The sequence below is a fragment of the Tenrec ecaudatus genome, chromosome 12 (assembly GCF_050624435.1).
Source record: "Tenrec ecaudatus isolate mTenEca1 chromosome 12, mTenEca1.hap1, whole genome shotgun sequence".
NCBI lineage: Eukaryota > Metazoa > Chordata > Mammalia > Afrosoricida > Tenrecidae > Tenrec > Tenrec ecaudatus.
The window spans coordinates 114,922,633-114,942,770 of NC_134541.1; the positions used below are offsets into that span (position 1 = coordinate 114,922,633).

A 20,138-nucleotide genomic window follows, 5' to 3' on the forward strand; every position below is an offset into this window, starting at 1 on the left:
CTTCCTCTCGATGCCATTCTTCTTCATACAAGCCCGTCTCTCTGATGAACTGCTCAGCATCGAGAGTGGACAAGTCTGGTGAGAAGATACAGCCCCGACTCGCACTGAAGCCATGCAGTAGCCCTTGCTCTGTCCGCACAACTGCCTCTTGATCCATGTACAAGTTCCTTGTGGGCTCCATGCAGTGTTCCGGAATTCCCACTCTTCTCAAGGTTACTCACAGCTTCGTATGGTCCACACAGTCGAATGTTTTTACACAGGCAACAAAACACAAGTAAACACCTTTCTGGCGTTCTCTGTTTTCAACCACAATCCATCTGACACCAGCAAGGATATTCCTTGTTCCACTGCCTCTTCTGAATCCATCCTGAACTTCGGGCAGCTCCCTGCCAATGTACTTCTGCAATCCCTGTTGGATGATCTTAAGCAAAACTTTACTTGCGTGCAGTATTGATGATATTGCTTTGTAGTGAGTACTCTGTTGGGTCACCTTTCTTTGGGTATGGGCACAGATATGGATCTCTTTCCATCAGTTTCCCAAAGAGCAGTCTTCCAAATTTCCTGGCACAGACGAATGAGTGCTTCCAGGGCTCTTCAGCTTGGCTGAGACACTTCAATTTGTACTCCATCAGTCCTTAGAGCCTTGTTTTTGGCTAATGCATTCCGTGCCGCTTGAACATCTTCCTTCAGTACCATTGATTCTTGCTCATCTGCTACCTCCTGAAATGGTGGAATGTCATCTTGGTACCTGCTTCTTGGTACCGTGACTGTGTATTTCCCCCATCTTCTCTTGATGCTTTCTGCAGCACTCAATATTTTGCTCATAGAACCTTCTAAGGTTGCAACTTGATGCTTGAATTTTTTTTCTTGAATTCTTTCACTTAAAAATCATTTTATTGGGGACTTGTACAACTCTTATCACAATGCACACATATATCAATTGTATGCCAAGTACATTTGTACATTTGTGGCCCTCATCATTCTGAAAACATTTGCTTTCTAATTGAGCCCTTGTTATCAGCTCATTTTTCCGCTCTCCTCACTGCCCCTTCCCTCATGATAATTTAAAAATTATTATTTTGTCATATCTTACATGGTCCAATGTCTCCCTTCACCCACTTTTCTGTCGTTCATTCCCCAGGGAGGGGGTTATATGTAGATCCTTGTAATCGTTTCCCCCTTTCTATCCTACCTTCCCTCCACCTTCCTGGCATTGCCATTCTCACAACTAGTCCTGAAGGGATCATCTGTCCTGGATTCCCTGTGTTTCCGGTTCTTATCTGTACCAGTGTACATCCTCTGATCTAACTGGATTTGTAAGGTAGAATTGGGATCATAATAGTGTGTGTGTGTGGGGGGGTAGCATTTAGGAACTAGGGGAAAGTTGTATGTTTCATTGTTGCTATACTGCACCCTGACTGGCTCGTCCCCTCCCTGCGACCATTCTGTAAGGGAATGTCCAGTTGCCTACAGATGGCCTGCACTCCCTCTCATTTACAATTATATGATTTTTTGCTCTTTGATGCCTGATACCTAATCCCTTCGACACCTCGTGGTCACACAGGCTGGTGTGCTTCTTCCATGTGGGTTTTGCTGCTTCTGAGCTAGGATGGTCGCTTATTTATCTTCAAGCCTTTAAGACCCCAGACACTATATCTTTTGATAGCTGGGCATCATTAACTTTCTTCACATTTGCTTATGCACACATTTATCTTGAACAGTCTGGAGGAGAAAACAATGGGACCCATGGTTGCGGGGGGAAATAGGAGAGGGGTCGATGGAGGAAAGGAGGTGATATTGCCCAACCCAGGGACAAGGGAACAACAGTGACAAAGAGGGTGTGAATTCTTTCACTTTAAGATACACTACGTGTATCTTTCCCCTTTGCTTTTCTAATTTGAGGTCTTTGGACATTTCATTATACTATTTAGCTTTGTCTTCTCAAGGTGCCCTTTGAGATGTCCTATTCATCTCTTGGACTTCATCCTCTCTTCCATTTACTTTAGCTACTCTATGATTAAGAGCAAGTTTCAGGGTCTCTTCTGAAATTCACTTTGACCTTTTCTTTCTTTCCTGTCTTTTAATGACCTGTTGTTTGCTTCACGAATTGATGTCCCCCCACAGCTCATCAGGTCTTCTGTTACTAGTGCTCCGGGCATCCAATCTGTTCTTGAGATGTCCTCAAAATCCAGGTGGGATGGACTCAAGCTCATATTTTGGCTCTGGTGGATTTGTTCTCATTTTCTTTACCTTTCCCCGGACCTTACAATATGAGCCTTTGATAGTTTGCCCAACAGACATCCACTGGCCTGGTTTTAGCTGCTGATATTGAGCCGCTTCCCACAGATGTAGTCAGATTGATTTCTTTGTATTCCATCTGGGGAAGTCCATGTGTACAGTCACTTTTTGTGTTGTTGGAAAAAGGTTATTTGTTATGACCACGTCACTGGTTTTGTGCAGAGTGGGGACCATCTGCAGGCAACTGAACATTCCCTTACGGAAGGGTCACAGGGAGGAGATGAGCCAGTCAGGGTGCAGTGTGGCAACAATGAAACATCCAATTTTCCCCTAGTTCCTAAATACTTCTTTCCCAGCCCCCACTATCATGATCCCAATTCTACCTTACAAATCTAGCTAGACCAGAGGATGTACACTGGTACAGATAGGAACTGGAAAAACAGGGAATCCGGGATGGATGATCTCTTCAGGACCAGTGGTGAGAGTGGTGATACTAGGAGGGTGGAGGGAGGGTGGGGTATAGAGAGGGAACTGATTACAGGGATCTACAAATAACCTCCTCCCTGGGGAATGAACGACAGAAAAGTGGGTGAAGGGAGATGTCGGATACTGACAAAATAATAATTTATAAATTATCAAGGGTTCATGAGGCAGGGGGAGCAGGGAGGGAGGGGGAAATATGAGGAGCTGATGCCAGGGACTTAAGGGGAGAGCAAATATTTTGAGAATGATGAGGGTAACGAATGTACAGATGTGCTTTACACAATTGACATATGTATATGATTGTGATAAGAGTTAATATGAACCCCCAATAAATAATTTACACAAGTCACTGGTTTTGCAAGGTTCTATCATGCGATCTCCAGCTTCATTTCTATCACCAAGGCCATTATTTTCCAACTACAGTTCCTTCCTCTTTATTTCCAACCTTCGCATCTCAACCGCCAACAATTATTAATGCTTCTTGATTGATAATTATGATTGATCAGTTTCCCACGGAAATCATTGGTAGAATTCTTCAGTTTCTTCATCACTAGCTTTTGTGGTTGGTACATGAATCTGATTGGATTTCCTTGAAGGTAGATAGAACCCTATCACAGACAGCATTGTGCTTCGAGACTGCTTTTGAAATCGATGCTGGGGCAACGAATGCAGTGCCATTTTCTCCTTGCCGTGCTACTCTCCCGACATGGTGACTTTCTCAACAAAGTGGCCAATGCCCATCTACTCCAGCTCATTCATGCTCAGCATATCGATCGCTGTGCATTCTATTTCATTGTTGACCACTTCCAATTTTCCTAGATTCATACCTCACATGTTCCAAGTTCCAACCAATAGCACATTTCTTGCAGCTGTTTCTTCTTGAGTCATGCCCACCAGCAAACGAAGATGCTGACTGCTCCATTCCCACAGCCTCTGTTGCATTTACGTGATCGTGGTTGACACCACCCTGTTGGTCAAGTGCCGTGTTTATTTACCTCTTGTGTACGAAGCAGCAGCTCCCGGAGAAGGCACAAGAGAAAGGCTCTTGCTGTGAGAGAGTTGCAAAATCAGCCTCAAAAGAGGGAGGCACCGATTTCATCCTAAAATGCCCTGCCAGTGTCTTGCTGTGCAGGCAGAGAGCGGCTCGCCTGGAACATGGGACACTATGTTCCCAATCAGAAAGCCAGTCTCCAGCCACTCATGAGCTCACAAGGAAGGAGCAGGTGTAGAGTGCATAATGGTCAGAACACGGGCCCTCAGGTGGGAGCAGCCATGGCCAGCGGGGACAGGGCATTCATCTCCCTTTTGCAAAGAAACCCCCTCAGCTTCCCTCCGTCTGGCCGCTCCTCTCTGCCCTCAGGTCCACCCATCAAATATCTGTGCTACAAATGGGGGCCGTTAGCACCAAGGCAGTGGCAGTTCTGTGGTAGAATTGTTGTCTTTCCACATCGGAGACCTGGGTTCCACGACTGACCTGGGCACCTCGTGGGCAGCGGTTAGGCAGGTAAGCGCAGTGATGGGAATGTCCCTTAACGCATGCCCTGAGAGCCAAGCACCTGGGCCAGGTGAATTCAATTCAGCCAATGGGGTCGATCAGGGGTCGTCCACCACGCCTCCCTGTGGAATCCTTGAAAAGGCAGGAGCCCAGAGGGGGAGAGAGAGATCTTTGCGTGACACTAAGCAGTTTCCACCAGGCTGCATGGTCGGGAGGAGTCCTATGGGTGCCGTGTAAAACCTGAAATTTCTTGTAATTCTCATTAAACTCACTTGGATCACGAACCAGGCTTTGGCGTGAATTCTTTCTTGCGCAGAGCCAAGGACCGAGGTACAACTCTATCTCCCGAGAGATCTAACACAGCCACTACCCAAGTGTCCTGAGCTTCCGTGTCTCCATCTGCTCTTCCCAGCAACCCTTGCAGTGCAGATGAGACAACGGAGGCGTTGAGTGCTGTGTCTACCTACTGTCACGTGGACTACCGAGATCTGAGGGCTATCTCTGCCATTTACTGACTCTGGCTTGGCACAGGTTACCCAGCCTGTCGCTGTCTCGATGTGTGTGTCACTGAGGTGGGTGGGTTTCAAATCTAAATTGCACATTAGTACTCAAAGTCTGAGTACTAGGCTTGCGGAGGACTCTGGCTGACAGGGGGAGCCCCTGGCCGCCTTGGGTATCCCCATCAACTCAGCCTCCAGTGAGTCACTTCTGAACATCGACCTGCGGCGTATGCGTGAGAGCAGATTGTAGGGTGGCCAGCCAAGGGAGGAGCAACGTTGTTCTTAGAAACTAGCCTGGGTGAGCCACTGATGGAAACTGGGGGCATGGCTATGAAATCATGCCCCAATCAAGGTGGTCCGAGGCCCCTGAAGCCATCCTGTAAGCTTTTCTGATCTGCAGCAGTGCACCTAGCCCCAGCAGAGCCCCACTCTCACTGCTGTGGTCCCACCAGCGACAGTGATGCACTGATCTGCTGCCAGTCATGACTTTGTGAGTTTCCATTGGGCTCCACTATTTAAGTGACCAACTGTGAAGCCTTGAACACCATTTAGCTTGTTTATGTTGATGGTCCTCCCCATCCAGATGATTTATCTTGATCTTGTCTCTGCTGTGTGTCAGACTTACTAAACGGGTCTCTGTAAAACGCGTTTGATTCTGGGGTCTGCATTGGGAAGCCTGTAAACCTGCACCTGGTCCACAGGAAGCAGCCACCGAGAAGCAGCAATTACCATTATTGGTGGCTGCGACCTTGAGCTTGAGTAACGCCCAAGGCTGCACTCAGGACTGCCGAGACCCGAGGCTCATGGGGCTGCAGGTCTGAATTCTGGACCCCAATAGGACACCGCTGGATACATGCCATTATGATCAGCGGGGGTGCTGGGGGTGCAAGCTCTCGGCAGGCCCTTCAGGGGAAAAAGGCTAAGTTGCAGCAGCGTTTGCCAATTTCCCACACCACAGGCAGTTTTCACACTACCAAGGGAAGGTGCTTCGGAAAAGCTAACAGCAAAGGCCTTGTGCCCACTGTGAGCTGGCTCCAGGCCACCACGCTGTCCTCGTTCTACAGAGGGGGAAACCGACCAATGTTTAGAGAGGATATGATGCTTGCCTAGGCCCATCTCCAGCCAGTGGCTGAGCTGGGACTTGAACGTGGGCTTGTGTGACTCCAGGGCTATGTTCTTACCCACCCTGGAGGTCCCTCTCCTAGTGGTGGGAAGCAGAGGAGTGCCAGAACCTCTGGTCTGGAAGGCAGGCAGTGTCACTCCAGTCCTATCTCTGTGACCCCAGATAAGTCACTGAATGTCTCTGTGCTGCAGGGACCTCATCTATACAATAGAAGTATTGGACCAAGTCATCTGCCCTCTTCTAGTTCATGGGATAACTATGAATTAGATGGCCCTGTCAAGGTTCAGGGAGCCCTAGAGAAGCTGTGGGTTCTACATTGGGCTGCTAACCACCAGGTCAGTAGTTCAAACCCACAAGCCTCTTGAGAGAAGACTGAGGCATTCTGCTCCTGTATAGACATGCAGCCTCTGGCAACCCTATCAGGTAGTTCTACTCTGTCCTACGGGGTCATTCTGAGTCCTAATTGACTGGATGGCAGTGGATTTGGTTTGCTTGGGTTAAGCTCCAAAATGCAAAATCAATTTGTATTTAAGGAGGGGGAAGAAGAAAAAGGCAACAAAGGCCATGAGCTAAGCAGCTTCTAATGAACAGCTACTTTGTCAGCTCTGGCCTGGGCTGGTTCAGGCTGTGCAGCATAAGCAAAGCCCTGCTGTTCCCCCACATTGGGACAGAAAGCAAATTTCTCTCTCTCTCTCTCTCTCTCTCTCTCTCTCACACACACACACACACACACACACGGAGGTTAGAATTCTGCTGGCGGGTCAAGGACAACAGAGCACCTGCTGGCCACGTTCAAGAGGGGTTTTTGTTTGAAAGCCAACACTGACGAAGACTTAACCTACACTCACTAAGAACTTGCTAATGGCAAGGTCGGCAGTTCAAACCCATCAGGAGCTCCAAAGTGGGAGAGAGGTGAGGATGTCCACTTCCATAAGGATGTACAGCCTGGACACCCTGTGCCGCGGCTCTGCCTGGCCCTCGTGTTGCTCTGAGTCAGAATCGGCTTAATGGCAATGGCGGTTCATCCTGTTCAATGTTCTGTCTTGAAAACCAAAAAGCCTAACTCACAGCAGGCCCACATGAAGCCCTTGCTTTTAATAAGCAAAGTGGGAAAACCAGAGGGAAAAGAAACATTTACTTTGTCAAGAGCTTCACCTGTTACAGAATTGTGTATACAGAAAGGTTTTCCCCCCAACTACCCCCCACCCACCCATATTATATGCCAAACCCAAGACGCTGCTTGCTAACACATGGTAAATGTCCATACACTTGGAGGTCGGCTGCTTAAAGGGTTATGAGCCATCTGAAGGAATCAGACTCTATAGTCTGTCCCACCTTAAGTAGGGCCCACTCCCTGCTGATCGGGGCAGTGGGTTGTTCCTCCGAAGGAGAGCCCAGAGACAAGGTCAAGTCAACTCAAGGAGGCCCAAGGTTAGGCTGCCATCTTGAATCTAGGGTCCGCCCATCTTGTCATATGTGTACCCCTAGTCCCTCCCCTTCCTATTGCTATACACACCTAGCGTGTCCCCCTCTTACTGCATGTATGCCAATGGTACAACCTCTTCATGTTATGATGTAATTAGGGGGGCTTGCACATTCCAAAATGTGTATATATCATGATTGAAAATATATTCACTCTCTCTGCGCGGACCTGGCCGTTGAGATCATGGCCGTCCCAGAGGTGAACGACTGCATACTTTATCTTGTCTGATGTCTCCTTAATTTTACCCCTCAATTACACAACCGCCCCTTGGACCTGTCCGATTGTGGGGGCTGGTACCCCACACAAAATCAGGTGGCAAGTGAACTCAAAATACAACATGCAGGGTGGAGCCTGTTTACTGGCTGTTCCAGGCAGCTGACATGGCAGCCTGGGACATTCTCTGTGAAGTTTCTAGGTACTAGACCCAATCAGCACATCACCTGATCCCTTCCAATGTTTTTGGTGCCTTCTAAAAAAAAGCCTTAAATTCTTTGTCTTCTGTCTACCTGGGCAAGGTTAAGACCAACCCTCCAAAATCCACCAAACTGTTGCCTTCAGGTTGAGGACTCGCGGCACCCCCACGTGTTGCAAAGTGGAACTGCTCCCTAGGGTTTTGTTGACTGGCGTCTTTACAGAAGCGGATAACCACCAGGTAAGGCGCCCCCGTGGCAGGGCGGGTGAGGGGCGCCAGGAGTTGGAATCGATGAGATGGCAGAGGGCTTGGTTTGGCGTTTGGTAGGTAAGAGTTCGCTAGCATGACTGTTGTCTCGCTAGCATGACTGTTACTTTCCCAAAGCCGTGCAGTAAGCATCGTGGACGTCAGCTGCGCTCAGCCGGTGGTGACTGCATACCCTTATCTTTCATTTTCTCATGCACGTTCTGAAGCTGTCGCCCAGTCCTGTATCATCTCCTTGGTCTTTGTTGAAGCTACTGTGCGTTTCATTTCCCCAAGAGTTTCCCTCTTTTTTTGGTTGCTGATCCTCTACTTTTGACTCCTGTGGAGAGCTACAGACTTGGAAACCACAGGGCTGTTCTAGCCTGCGCTGGAGGGTCACTAGGAATTGGAACCGACTTGATGGCTTTTCAAGTTTTCTACTTTATCAACTAGGGTGTCTTTTCCTAGCAATTGGTCTTTTCGGATGACTTGTCCAAGCAAGCAAGACAACGTCTCAACATCTTCGCTTCTAAGGAACGAAGCGTTGTTGTCATTGGATATTGTTGAGTTGGTTCCAACACAGAGCGACCCCAGGTACAGCGGAAGGAAAGGCTGCCTGGTTCTGTGCCGTCTTGACAACCATTGTGATTGTGCTGTTTGCACTCACTGGCGCAGCTCCCGGCATTACAGCAGCACGGGGACCACACCTGGGAACGATGTAACGCGAAGTTCACCCAAGCAGCCTGTCAACTTAAGAACGAAGGGGTGGAGTCTAGGCGGTCAATCAGGTTACAACCTGATGATCCCTCCTTGTGGGCATGACCTTCTCATGAGGAGTCTGGAAACTTCCTCTCTTTCTCCCTCGAGGTGGGTCACATTCTTTCTCTGCTTCACCTTCCTGTGGACAAGCCACATGGAGCCACGTGGATGGCAGCCAGAGCCCTGGAGATGCGTCCACTAACATGGACCCACAGAACTTTCCACCCACCAGCCTGTGATCTTCCTGCATTCTGCATCATTGCATGTGCTGCATGAGTCTACAGAGGATCTTATGGACTAGTATCAGACATATGGGCCAATATCAGACTTATGGACTTGATCTGGACTGGGCTGGGATGTTTTCTCAATATACGATTGCTCTTTGATATAAAACTCTCTCTTACACACATGAGTGTCTCTGGATTTGTTTCTCTCCTCCACCTAGTCTAACACATAGCCTAACTCAAAACCTCATTTTCTTTCTTGAATATCTAGTCGATTTGCAGAATAGCGACTGAAACCATTTAACTAGGCAGGAAAATCTGACTTGAGCCTGGAGAGCAATCAATACCGAGTCAGACTGGCAGTGGCGACGGGAAAGCTCAGATGCTACAATCTGGGACCAGGGTTTATGCGAACAGGAGCAGAACCACTCAGACAAGGAGGCAGAGAAGGGTCTGGAATGTAGCGAGTGCTCCAAACGCGTGTGCCCCCCTCACCCCGCCTCCCCAGTCAGAGGTGGCACACACAGATGTGCGTCCTAAGCTTCCAGGACCTTGAATGCCAGACAGCCAAGGTCTAAGAGCTTTGAGGGGAGCAAGTGTCAGGTTAATGTTTAGAAATGGAAATAGCCAGCAGGCGGGTGAGCGAATGCCGCGCTGGCGGGCTCAGCAGTTAAGGTGGCGCGTTTGGGGCTGGCCTTCCTCACACCCCCAATCACAACTACTGCTCTGATCGTGTCTCCCTAGGCTAGTTGTGCCTGTTGGGGAACTTCAGGCTGATAGACTATACTCGCTGTAGACTATACTCGCTGCTTTTACTGACCGGATTGTCTGTGGCCGTCCCCCAGGTTGGTGTGCCCACAGTTTAAGTCCACAGTCTAAGACGCCAAGAACATGCACGGGAAACATGAATGCCAAGAACATGGCATTTCCCCACAAACCTTTGGAAGCCCCCTTGTAGAAGGAGCGCTGATGTGGCCGCAGACCAACAGCCATTGCACGCTTGTAAGCACGCAGCTGCTAACGGAAAAGTTGGTGGTTCGAACTCACCTGGGAGAAAGATGTGGTGTGGGCTTCTGTACAGACGTACCATCTCTGAAACCCTCCGGGGCAGATCTAATCTGTCCCACAGCGTCGCTAAAAGTCAGAATTGATTCAATGGCAGTCTGTCCTTAGGGGATGACGATGAACACATCTCAGTTTGTTAGCCTACCTCCTGCTAACTGGCCCTTGGCTGTTTGAGGCGCCTCTCTATCATGTCCTGTGATGATTCATGTAGTCGTCTTGTGAAATCAGGACTAAAGTGAGGGGAAAAAAAACGGAAGTCGACAGGATTTCATTTGGCTTGGATTCACAATCAGTACTCATGGAGGCAGCCATCAAGAAATCCAGTGACATATTGTATCAGGTAAACCTGCTGCCTAAGACCGCGTAAGTACTGAGGAGCAAGGATGTCACTTGGAGGATTGGTAGTTTCCGTCACCCCATAGGCACGTGAAAGATGGACAATGACTAAAGAAGACCACCGAAGAATTGGTGCCTTTGGATGGTGGTGCAGTGGAGAATATTGGAAGATTCCTCGGCCGTCACAAGAACAGACAACTCTGTCTAGTATAGCCAGAAGCCATTCGAAGCAAGGACGGCCAGAGGACATCCTATCAGGAGGCCAGTCCCAGGAATAAGACATCATGCTTGGTAACAGAGGTCAGAGACAAAGGAGACTCTCAAGGAGATAGACTGTCACAGTGGCTGCAACAATGGGCTCAAACAACGACTGTGAGGAGGGCGCAGGGCGGGGCGGCACGACGTTCTGGGGTACACAGGGGTCGCTATGAGTCAGAACTCACTCAACAGCACCTAACGACGACAACAATAACAACAACAGCAACAACACAGTTTTCTTAGACAGAGTCTCTCGCAGGAGTAGCATTTTGGGGTCAAGGGTTCAGTGCATGTTTACACAGAAAATGCTAGAAGCTTCCCAGCGGCTGTATCATTTTAAAGTCTCATCAGCAGTGGATCTGACTTGGATCTTTTCCACGTACTTCCCTGTCGACATTAGTGTTGTCAGTCTTTGTCACATTAGCCATTCTGTGTGTGTGTGTGTGTATGTGTATGTGTTGGTATCAAGTTTACATTCCCCGGTTGGCTAATGAAATTGATCATCTTTTTTCCGTGCCTTCTTTTGTGAAGTATCTGTTCCGCCCAGTCTCCGCCTCTATGAAATGAACCTACATGAAGACCACAGTCAGATCACCGCGTGGCCCACTGTAAGCTTTCAGCTATATTATTAGACTCAATCCCTAGAACATGAGCTAGACAAGGAAGGACAGGTGGGTGGATGGATGGACAGACATGGATCCAAAAGGCTAACAACCAAACTCACTTCCATTGAGTCCATTCCGATGCATGGCGACCCTGTAGGACCCTGTAGGACAGGGTGGAACCGCCCCTGTGGGTTTCCAAGATTCTAACACTTTACAGGAGTAGAAAGCCTCATCTTTCTCCCAGGGAGCAGCTGGTGGCTTCAAACTGCTGACCTTTTGGATCCCACCCCAACACATAACCACTGTGTCACTAGATAGATAGATAGGTAGACAGACACATAGACAGAATGATATAAACCAACCAACCAATCAGTTGCCATTGAGTCAATTCTGAGCTGCGCGCCAGAGGCTTTTCAGTGGCTGGCTTCCTAGAACTATGACCACCAGGCTTTTCTTCCAAGGCACCTCGGGGTGAACTTAAACCTCCAACCTTTCGGTTAACAGCCAAGCATTTAACCATTCGCACCAGCCAGGGACTCCAGAACGTGGTAGCACCAATCCATGATTTACAAGCAGGAGAACTCATCTCTATCTATTTAGCATCAGGACCTCTAGTGGAGCCAGCAGGTGAGCACACAGCACATCTGCGACAGCAGGTCAACCATGACCCCGATACTGGCACAGGGTATGGTCCCAGCACATGCCCGTGCGTGGGCTGTGGCGCTCATGTCCGCATGGGGCGCCCGGGTGCGTGCATACACTGAGGGCCCGGCCCCGAGCTTCTGGCTTCTCCTGCTGTCTTTCACAACCGAGTCTGCAGGGACCAGGCCCATCTGGACTCTCCAGAGGACGGTGGTTCACTGCCACTGAGGAGACCATATCAGCAATCGAAGAAGCAATCAGCAGTCAGGCCTCTGGACGCCGTGGGAAGAGATGTGCTATCCAGAGGGAAAAGACAGTCCTGCAAACATCCAGGGGTCTGCAGGCCGGGGGCCCTTTTTAGGTGGTCTGGGCCATGCTGTGCCATCCCTCCTCAGATCCATCAGTTATTAACCTTCCCCTCCCAACGCTAAGAAAGCAGCACGGTGCTGGGCAGGGCTCTGCAGGCAGCACATTCCACCTACCTGGAAGCTCCTCTGACACATTTATCAGGAGACAGAGGCATGCTCATTTGCAGTGGTGCACCCTGGTGGTCCCACTTCTTGGGCCATAAGACCCTGTAGTACACAGAGGTGGGAGTGTGTGTGTGTATGTGTATGCATGCGTGTAGGCGCTGGAGTGCGAGGTACTACAACTCAGGCCCATCGTCCATCTCCCACGGGGGCCTTCCAAATGAGACTATGGCCTTCATCAGGGTGAGGGATGCCCTCACTTTAGGACCCACCCCCTAATGCACACAGGCACATCCCACATGCATGCGCACACCCCGCCTACCCCGTAAAACAAGGCCTCACTGCACGTTTATTACCACCTGCTGACGTGCTGGCCTGGGTCATAAGGCAGTGCAGGCTGCCGCACCAAGGGGGAGGGGCCACCTCAGGGACAGGGAGGTGAGCCCACCTGGAGCTGAGACACCTGGCTACCTCTCTCTACCTACTGTTCTGATCACGGACCCTCTGAAAATGGGGGAAATGCAGCTCAAACTCTTTAAAAAAAAGGTCCAGGCTCACTGGTCCAGTTGAAACAAGAGGGCTCCTCGAGACTATCGTCCCAAGACTCTAAACCTAGAACCAAAAGGTTTACCTTTAAGTGAGGTAACAGGTACACAAACAAAATAAAGGGTTAACACAATGGTTCTCAATTTGTGGGTCGTGACCCCTTTGGGGGAGGAGGGGGAGTCAAATGACCCTGTCACAGGGGTCACCTAAGACCATGGGAAAACACATATTTCCCATGGTCTTAGGAACTGAGATACCACCCCTCTATGGTCTCCAGGTGGGTCCACCCACATGCAGATACGCCCACCTACGAGTACCTGGCATGAAGACTGTTACCCATGTTACACCATGCTTCAAGATAAAATCTTATTTATTTGTCATTAGAAATAAAGATTTCACAATATAGAATTACCTATTGATTTTGTGATGAATCACTATGCTTTAATGATGCTCACTTTGTAACAATGAAAATACACCCTGCTTATCAGATATTTACAATTCATCACAGTAGCAAAATGACAGTGATGAAGTAGCAACGAAAATCATTTTATGGTTGGGGGGTCAACACAACATGAGGAAGTGTATGAAAGGGCCGCGGCAGGAGGACGGTGGAGAACCACTGGGCTAACATGTCCCTGAGTATGGGAAGTTCTCGGGTTATGAAGGAGAGCCAGTCCTCAGCGTATCTCTAAGTTAGGGGTTTGTAAGTCTGCACAGGTGCTTAAGGAACCCTGGTGGACTAGTGGGCTAAGCATTGGGCTTCTAACTACAAGGTCACAGTTTGAAATCCCCAGTGGCTCCATGGAAGATGAGGCGTTGCATTCCCATAAAGAATGACAGGCTCAGTCACCCACAGTGGCAACGCACCCCATCCTGTCAGGTCCCTATGAGTCAGAATCAACTCACGGCAGTGAGTGAGCACAGGTGTATGTGGTTCTTATTTCAGCACAAGAATCACAGGACCCAGTAGCACTGCTCTGAGACGCCACATCTTACACAAGCAGACTGCCACAACCTCCTGTGGAGACGCTGGTGGGTTTGAACCACCAATTTCCATTACCGGCCCATCACTTAACCCACCGCGCCTACAGGGTCTCTAAGAGTCGATCGCAGTGGGATTTGTTTTGGTTTTAGTTCCAGAAACCCCTTGACGCCCTTTCAACGATGTCAAAGCTTCACCTGCAGCAACCGAAGGTGGTGCGATGGGGACCTGGGCTGGTTCAACGGTTTCAAAGTGAGGGCAGATGGACAGAACATTAAAAAGTGCAGGTGGTCAGGACGTCAGCTGCTGGCAGCCCAGTGGCTGCCCGTACAGAGAGCCGGGAAACCCCGTTGCTGTGAGACCTAGGCGACTCCAGGTCTCAAGGGCTACAGGAAGCCAAATGATCAGTAATTACGCTCGCATCTAAATAATTACATTAGTGTCGAAAGCAGAGAAGGTAAGGGGGCAGGGAAAGTAGAGGACCAGAAAGGGAACAGGCAGGGCGCAGGAGAGAGGACACTGCCACACCTTGAAAACTGGCACTGATGCCAATCAAGAACTGGAGCAGCAACAGCCAAAAGGGAAGCTCACTGACTGCAAACACAGTATTGTTTTAAAAACCTTGCTGACGGGCTCTTCTGTGGGTGGGAGACCATAGTCCTGGGATAAACTCAGCCCGTAGGGCACGGCATGGGGAGTGATCTGAGGTCCCCTCATCGCCTGCCTTTGGAGGCTACACTCAGCCCGGTCGGTATACTGATCAGACGGGCCTCTGGGGCTCAGCAAGTGGATTCTCACCAGCTACGCAGAATATCCTCATGACTGGGCCACTGGGCAACACCATGATACACAGATAACGACGGTTCAACATCGTTGTTAAGAACTTCATCTTGCTTGGCTCCGCAATCAATGTTCGATGGAAGCGGAAGTCAGGAAATCAAAGGAAGCGTGGCATTGGGCAAATCTGCTGCACGAGACCTCCTTAATGTGTTAAAAGCAAGCATGTCACTTTGAAGGCGATGGTGCCCCTGACCCAAGCAATAGGTGCACTTGACCCAAACCACGGTATTTTCGATCGCCTCGTGTGCATGTAAAAGCTGGACAATGAACAAGGGAGACAGAAGAGGAACTGCTATGGATGAGTTATGGTGTTGGTGATGAACACTGAAAGTACTCTGGACAGCCCAAAGAACGCACATATCTGTCCTGGAGAAGGTACAGCCTGAATGCTCCCCAGAGGCAAGGATGGCCAGACTTGTCTCACCTACTTTGGACATGTTATCAGGAGAAACTGGTGTCTGGAAAAGGATTGCATGCTTGCTAGAGGGTCCATGATAAAGAGGAAGACCGCCCGTCAAAGCAATGGGCTGACACGGGTTATCACAGGGGCTCAAACACGCCTACTGGGAGGAGGGCACAGGCGGCGTTCCATGGCACACACGGTTGCGTGAGTCGGATTCAAAGGCACCTAACAACAACACGCCAAAGACCAGATTCCCGTCACTGCACCTGCTGCACAGTCACAGCCATCTGGCAGTGGAGGCTTGCGTGTTGCTGTGATACTGAATAGGCAGACTAACACCGACTAGGAAGGAGGGCTTGGCGATCTACTTCCAAAAGTCTGTCCCTCCTCCCCTCCCCAAATCCTATGGATCACAATGGAGCATGGAGATGGTACAGGGCCAGACAGCATCGTATTCCACGGCGCAGTGTCACCATGAGTAGGGGCCATCTCATCAACACGGACAATTACATAAGGACCCCCTGGGAACCAGCAATAATGGCTACGGTTGCCTCTCCTTTCTACCAACGGGATCCCTCCAAAGGAGACACTGTCATTAATTCGTAAGCGGCAGACCTGCATGGGCTCAATTGGAAGGCTCTCTGAAGCACACACAGTGTGCCACCAACCGGGTGCCAGCCAACACGTGGAGTTTGGACCGCTAGGGGTTCATGTATTTCCGAAAAGAATCCCAGGGTACTTTTTAAAGGGGGTCATCTTTAAGGTTCCTCAATGGCACAGACAGCTTGCAACTCAATTGCTACCCTAATGGTTGGCAGTTCCAGGCCACCCAAAAGCACAGCAGAAGGAAGGCCTGGTGGTTCGGTTGCCACAATGACAGTGAAGGCAACCCAGTGGAGCAGTTCTGCTTGGTGAAGGAAGGGCCTGCCTTGAGTGGGCCCTGGCACCCCAGCAGTGGGATTTGTATTTACTTTTGAGGTGCAGGGGCTTGGCAGGAGGCGGGCAGGAGGAGTGCCCCGGTCACTATGCAGCTTTTTGTCCTGTGGGGACTTGCTCCCCTTACCCGTGCATCCCTTTTGTCCCCCTCTTCTCAATGTCAACAGGGGTTATCTGGGCACGGAGATTTCTGGTTGATTTGGGTTCCCCTCTATACCGGACACTGCATTTAAAAAGTGAAATGAATGCTGTGTTAGAAATCATAATTATCACATCTTCTGTCCTAGGGTGTGCAAGGGTTTGTACCTGGTCCCTTCCAAAATGCCACACCACAATCCCTTGAGGCAGGGGCTGAGCGGTTCAGAAGAGATGCCTCAGGTCACAGCCTTGGCTCTCCCTCCAAGCTGTGACCAGGGCTACGTTACTCATTCCCCACCAAACCTCAGTTTCCCCCTCTGTAAAGTGGGATAAGAAGCATACCCAGCTCACTCAGAGTGTGGGGAGCATTCACAGCGACCAGGGGTGTAAAACACGGTGCCCGGCACCACCAATAATCAAGAGCCATGCTAAGAACCACACGGTTTACTGTGGTTACTAGAGGTGGGACGGGGTGGGGCAGAGGAGTCACGGTTTAGGGAGCCTTGGGTTTCCCTAAACCCGAGTGATGATTGTGAAACATGAATCGTACATGTGAAAAGTCTAGCACTGGCACATGTTGTGATATGTAGATAGATAGATAGATAGATAGCTAGATAGCTAGATAGATAGGCAATTGACAAAAATAACTAGGCTACTAATCCCCATTTTGGAGATGAGGAAATGGAGGCTCAAAGGACAATGAGAGGAAACGAAAACGTGCATGGATTGTTGAATGGAAAACTGATCTGTCCTGTAAACCTTCGCCCAATTCACAAGCGAAAGCTGTCATTTCTTTCAAAGGGGCTGTGCCTTTTCGAAGCTCTCCATTCCTCCATCCACCTACTCCCATGTCATGAGGCTGCTCGTTGGTTCAACCAACATGGAACACCCGGTGAACGATCCCAGCCATGCTGCGTGCGGAGACACGGCAGTGACACGCGAGAGGCACAGGGCTCCTGCGGAGTGCGGACGTTGCCTTCCATGTGGTGGCCAGGAAAGCCTACCCTGTTGGCGTGGAGCCCCCATTCCTGTCTTCCAGTCTCCTTCCCAGCTCTGAGAACCTCCTAGTACTGTGTGCGGGCTCTCAGCAGAGGCCTCGGGAGACCTGGGTGCTTCTGCTTGGAGGTATTTTGGAGTCCAAGCCACCATGCAATGGGATCTGGCCACAGCGCCAGAGAAGCGAGCCCGGGCCAGTGCCCCCCACCCCGCTGCCCCACTCTCCCAGCTTCCCACCATCCCCTGCCTAACAACAGTGATGCCCACAGGAGGGGCTGCGACAGATCCTGGTCTGTGGGTGGCGCTGGGCTGCAAAGAGAGAAGGAAGCCAACCCAACAATTTGGCCAGAAAACACCGAGATTTCATCCTGTTCTCTGGTGCATGGTTGACTTTTCTGAAAGTCAAAATGACTGATAGCTTCCCACTTCGATCATTCTTCTTACTAAATAACCCAGCATCTACCACCAAAGCTCCCAGGGGCGGGGGCTCTGGTTATGCGTGTGAGAAAATCCTACAGGACTTCACACCAAAAAAGCAAACTGTCAGGCAGGGCGGCCAGGAGGAAGACCAGAGGATGCCGGTTGACCTTGGGCGGTGGACATCTGAGCAAGAGTCAGTTACTAGCACTGCCTCAAATTCAAGTTCCTCACGCTGACTGCACACCCTTATTGCAGGAAGTCACCAGGCGGGAAGCTGCAGCAAGAGCGGGCCCATCCTCTGCCCTGGGTTTGCCACTTTCCCCAGAGATCTGACATTATCTCACACTGCACCGCTTTAAAAACGCAAAAGCCAAAGCCACGGGTGTCGCATTCAAATCATCTTTTCTTGTGAGCTCCTGCCCCCAAGCCCACTGCTTACCTGCGAGCTGGGAATCAGCGCCTTCCACCAATGCCCGCCTTTCACCAGGTCAACCTCGCACAAGGGCACCGACACTTTCCCGATGACACAGTGGCGGGAGAACTTATCAAAGTCCACCACGGTCAGCAGCAGGGTCCTCCGCTGAGCCTCCAGGAAGGGGATGTCGAAGGTGTAGCGCTCCTCGAACACGGGTTTCTGGGTCTTGCGCTTGACGCCCGTCTGCTTCGAGTTCTTCTGGTCGGGCAGGAGGCAGATCTTGACGTAGGGGTTCGAGTGGGCCATGTCCTGGCGCGAGCCGTCGTAGGAGATGGGGGGCGGCAGGTCCCGCGCCTCGATCACCCTCACTGTCAGGTGGTTGTGCAGCAGGTCGTACTGGGTGCTGAAGTGCAGCATGCCCAGCTGGTACTTGGACAGGATCTCCTCGTCCGTCAGCGCGTCCACGTCGTCGCCGCTGGCGTCCAGGGAGTAGAGGCGCGGCTCGAACTTGCGGAAGTAGTCGTCGGGCGTGTAGGCGCGCCGCAGCACCGAGGGCTGGATGGGCTCCTTCTTGGCGCTGAGGACGCCAAACTCCATGGGCTTGATGTCGATGAGCGGGGAGCTGGGCCGCCTGGACTCGAGACCTGCACAGAAACACAATGAGTACTGCGGGCGGGGCACCGCGCTCCCTGACCGCGGGGCACCCCTATTTATCCTGAGCCGCAGAAGGCGGCTTTGCCCTCACCTTAGCCACCATCACAAAGCGAAGCGCCAAGGACTTGCACTCAACGCCTCACCTAACAGAGGACAGCTCCATCCTACCCAGCGGTGCTGCCTAAGAAAGGTCTGGCAAGCTGCTTCCAGTTAAGAGAGGCCTCTGCAGCAATTTAACCCTATCATTCTTGGGGCTGCTAGGGGGTCGGAATCCATCACACTAACATCAGGGTTTGGGGGTTTTAAGTGCAGCATCTATATGAAGTCATTTCATCCTCACGCCCGAGGTGTTAGATCACTACCATCAAACCTCATGTGACAGATAAAGAACCACCTGAAGCCACTCGTTGCGTGGCTAGGAAGGGATGGAGCCAGGAATCGAGCCCAGCAGGGGCTGGTTCTAACTACTCTGGTCCCCCAGCTGCCTCCAACTGCAGAGCAAGGGTTCTGGAGGGAGACTACTGTAAGCAGAAAGAAAGGGCTGGCGGTCTGGTCTACCGACCGGGCCACTGAAAGCCCATGGGCCACGGCAGGCCACGGTGCATCGAGACCCTCAGGGTAGCCTGTTTCCCATGCACTTCCTTCCGGGCCACAACCAGGACGCACCCCTTCTGGGGAACTGCTCTCCTGACAGTCCCTCAGCAGAGCGAGCGACTCCCGTCACCCCTCTTCTAGAATGAGCTCACAGCCTTCCTGCTCACTGTCCAAAGAGAAGTGCTTGCAGGGCGGGGAGCTGGCTTTGCTCTAACGCCCTGCCATCGAGTTGGCGCAGACTGACAGCAACCTTATCTGGGCACACAACCACCATTTGGACGGGAGGGGATCGAGTGATGCCCCAAAGACAAGCTAACCTACAGCCCCAAACTGCCCTTTTGCCACCATTCTCAAAGCAGCAGGTGAGACTCATTTCAATACTCTTTTGGGCATTCCTATCCCTGTGCCTGGGCTGAGACCCTCCTTTCCCTGGAGTTGGTAATAAGCACATTGAAGAAGCAGAGGAGGATGGGGTACCTGCTGACCTAGCCCCCGGGGAGCGGGGATGAGAGAGGGCTGGGTGGGCCTTTAATCAGGGTTGATGCTGACACAGCTTCCCCAGCTCAGAGACATCTGAGTTTGCAATCCCTGCTGTCTCCTAAAGGAACACCCACCTCTCAAGGGCAAAAATAATGTATGCTGACACACTCAATGGAGCCCGCCCAATCAAACTGGTGATCGGTGTTTAAAAATCCATCAAAATGGTCGCTTCTGGGTGACGCTAGAAGCCTGGCACTGTACTCCTGTCACCCTCGTCTCGAGCACTGTCCCCCGTCCCTCCTCCCAGCACAGCACTGCCCTTCACAGCTCTTCCTGGGGAGGCTGCGGAATGACCAGAAAGGCCTGCTCTCTCCATTCCTGGGTAGGACAATTCACTG

At 50.9% G+C, this 20,138-nt stretch overlaps 1 protein-coding gene across 1 annotated transcript in view; it reads right to left on the reverse strand.

The window, feature by feature from the left end:
* Positions 1 to 20,138, reverse strand: part of SYT17 (synaptotagmin 17) — a 72,782-nt gene that overhangs the window by 42,225 nt on the left and 10,419 nt on the right. Inside the window, exon 3 of the mRNA XM_075528323.1 lies at positions 18,037 to 18,656. Coding sequence (XP_075384438.1) covers positions 18,037 to 18,656 — 620 coding nt within the window. The remainder of the gene's footprint in view (positions 1 to 18,036; positions 18,657 to 20,138) is intronic.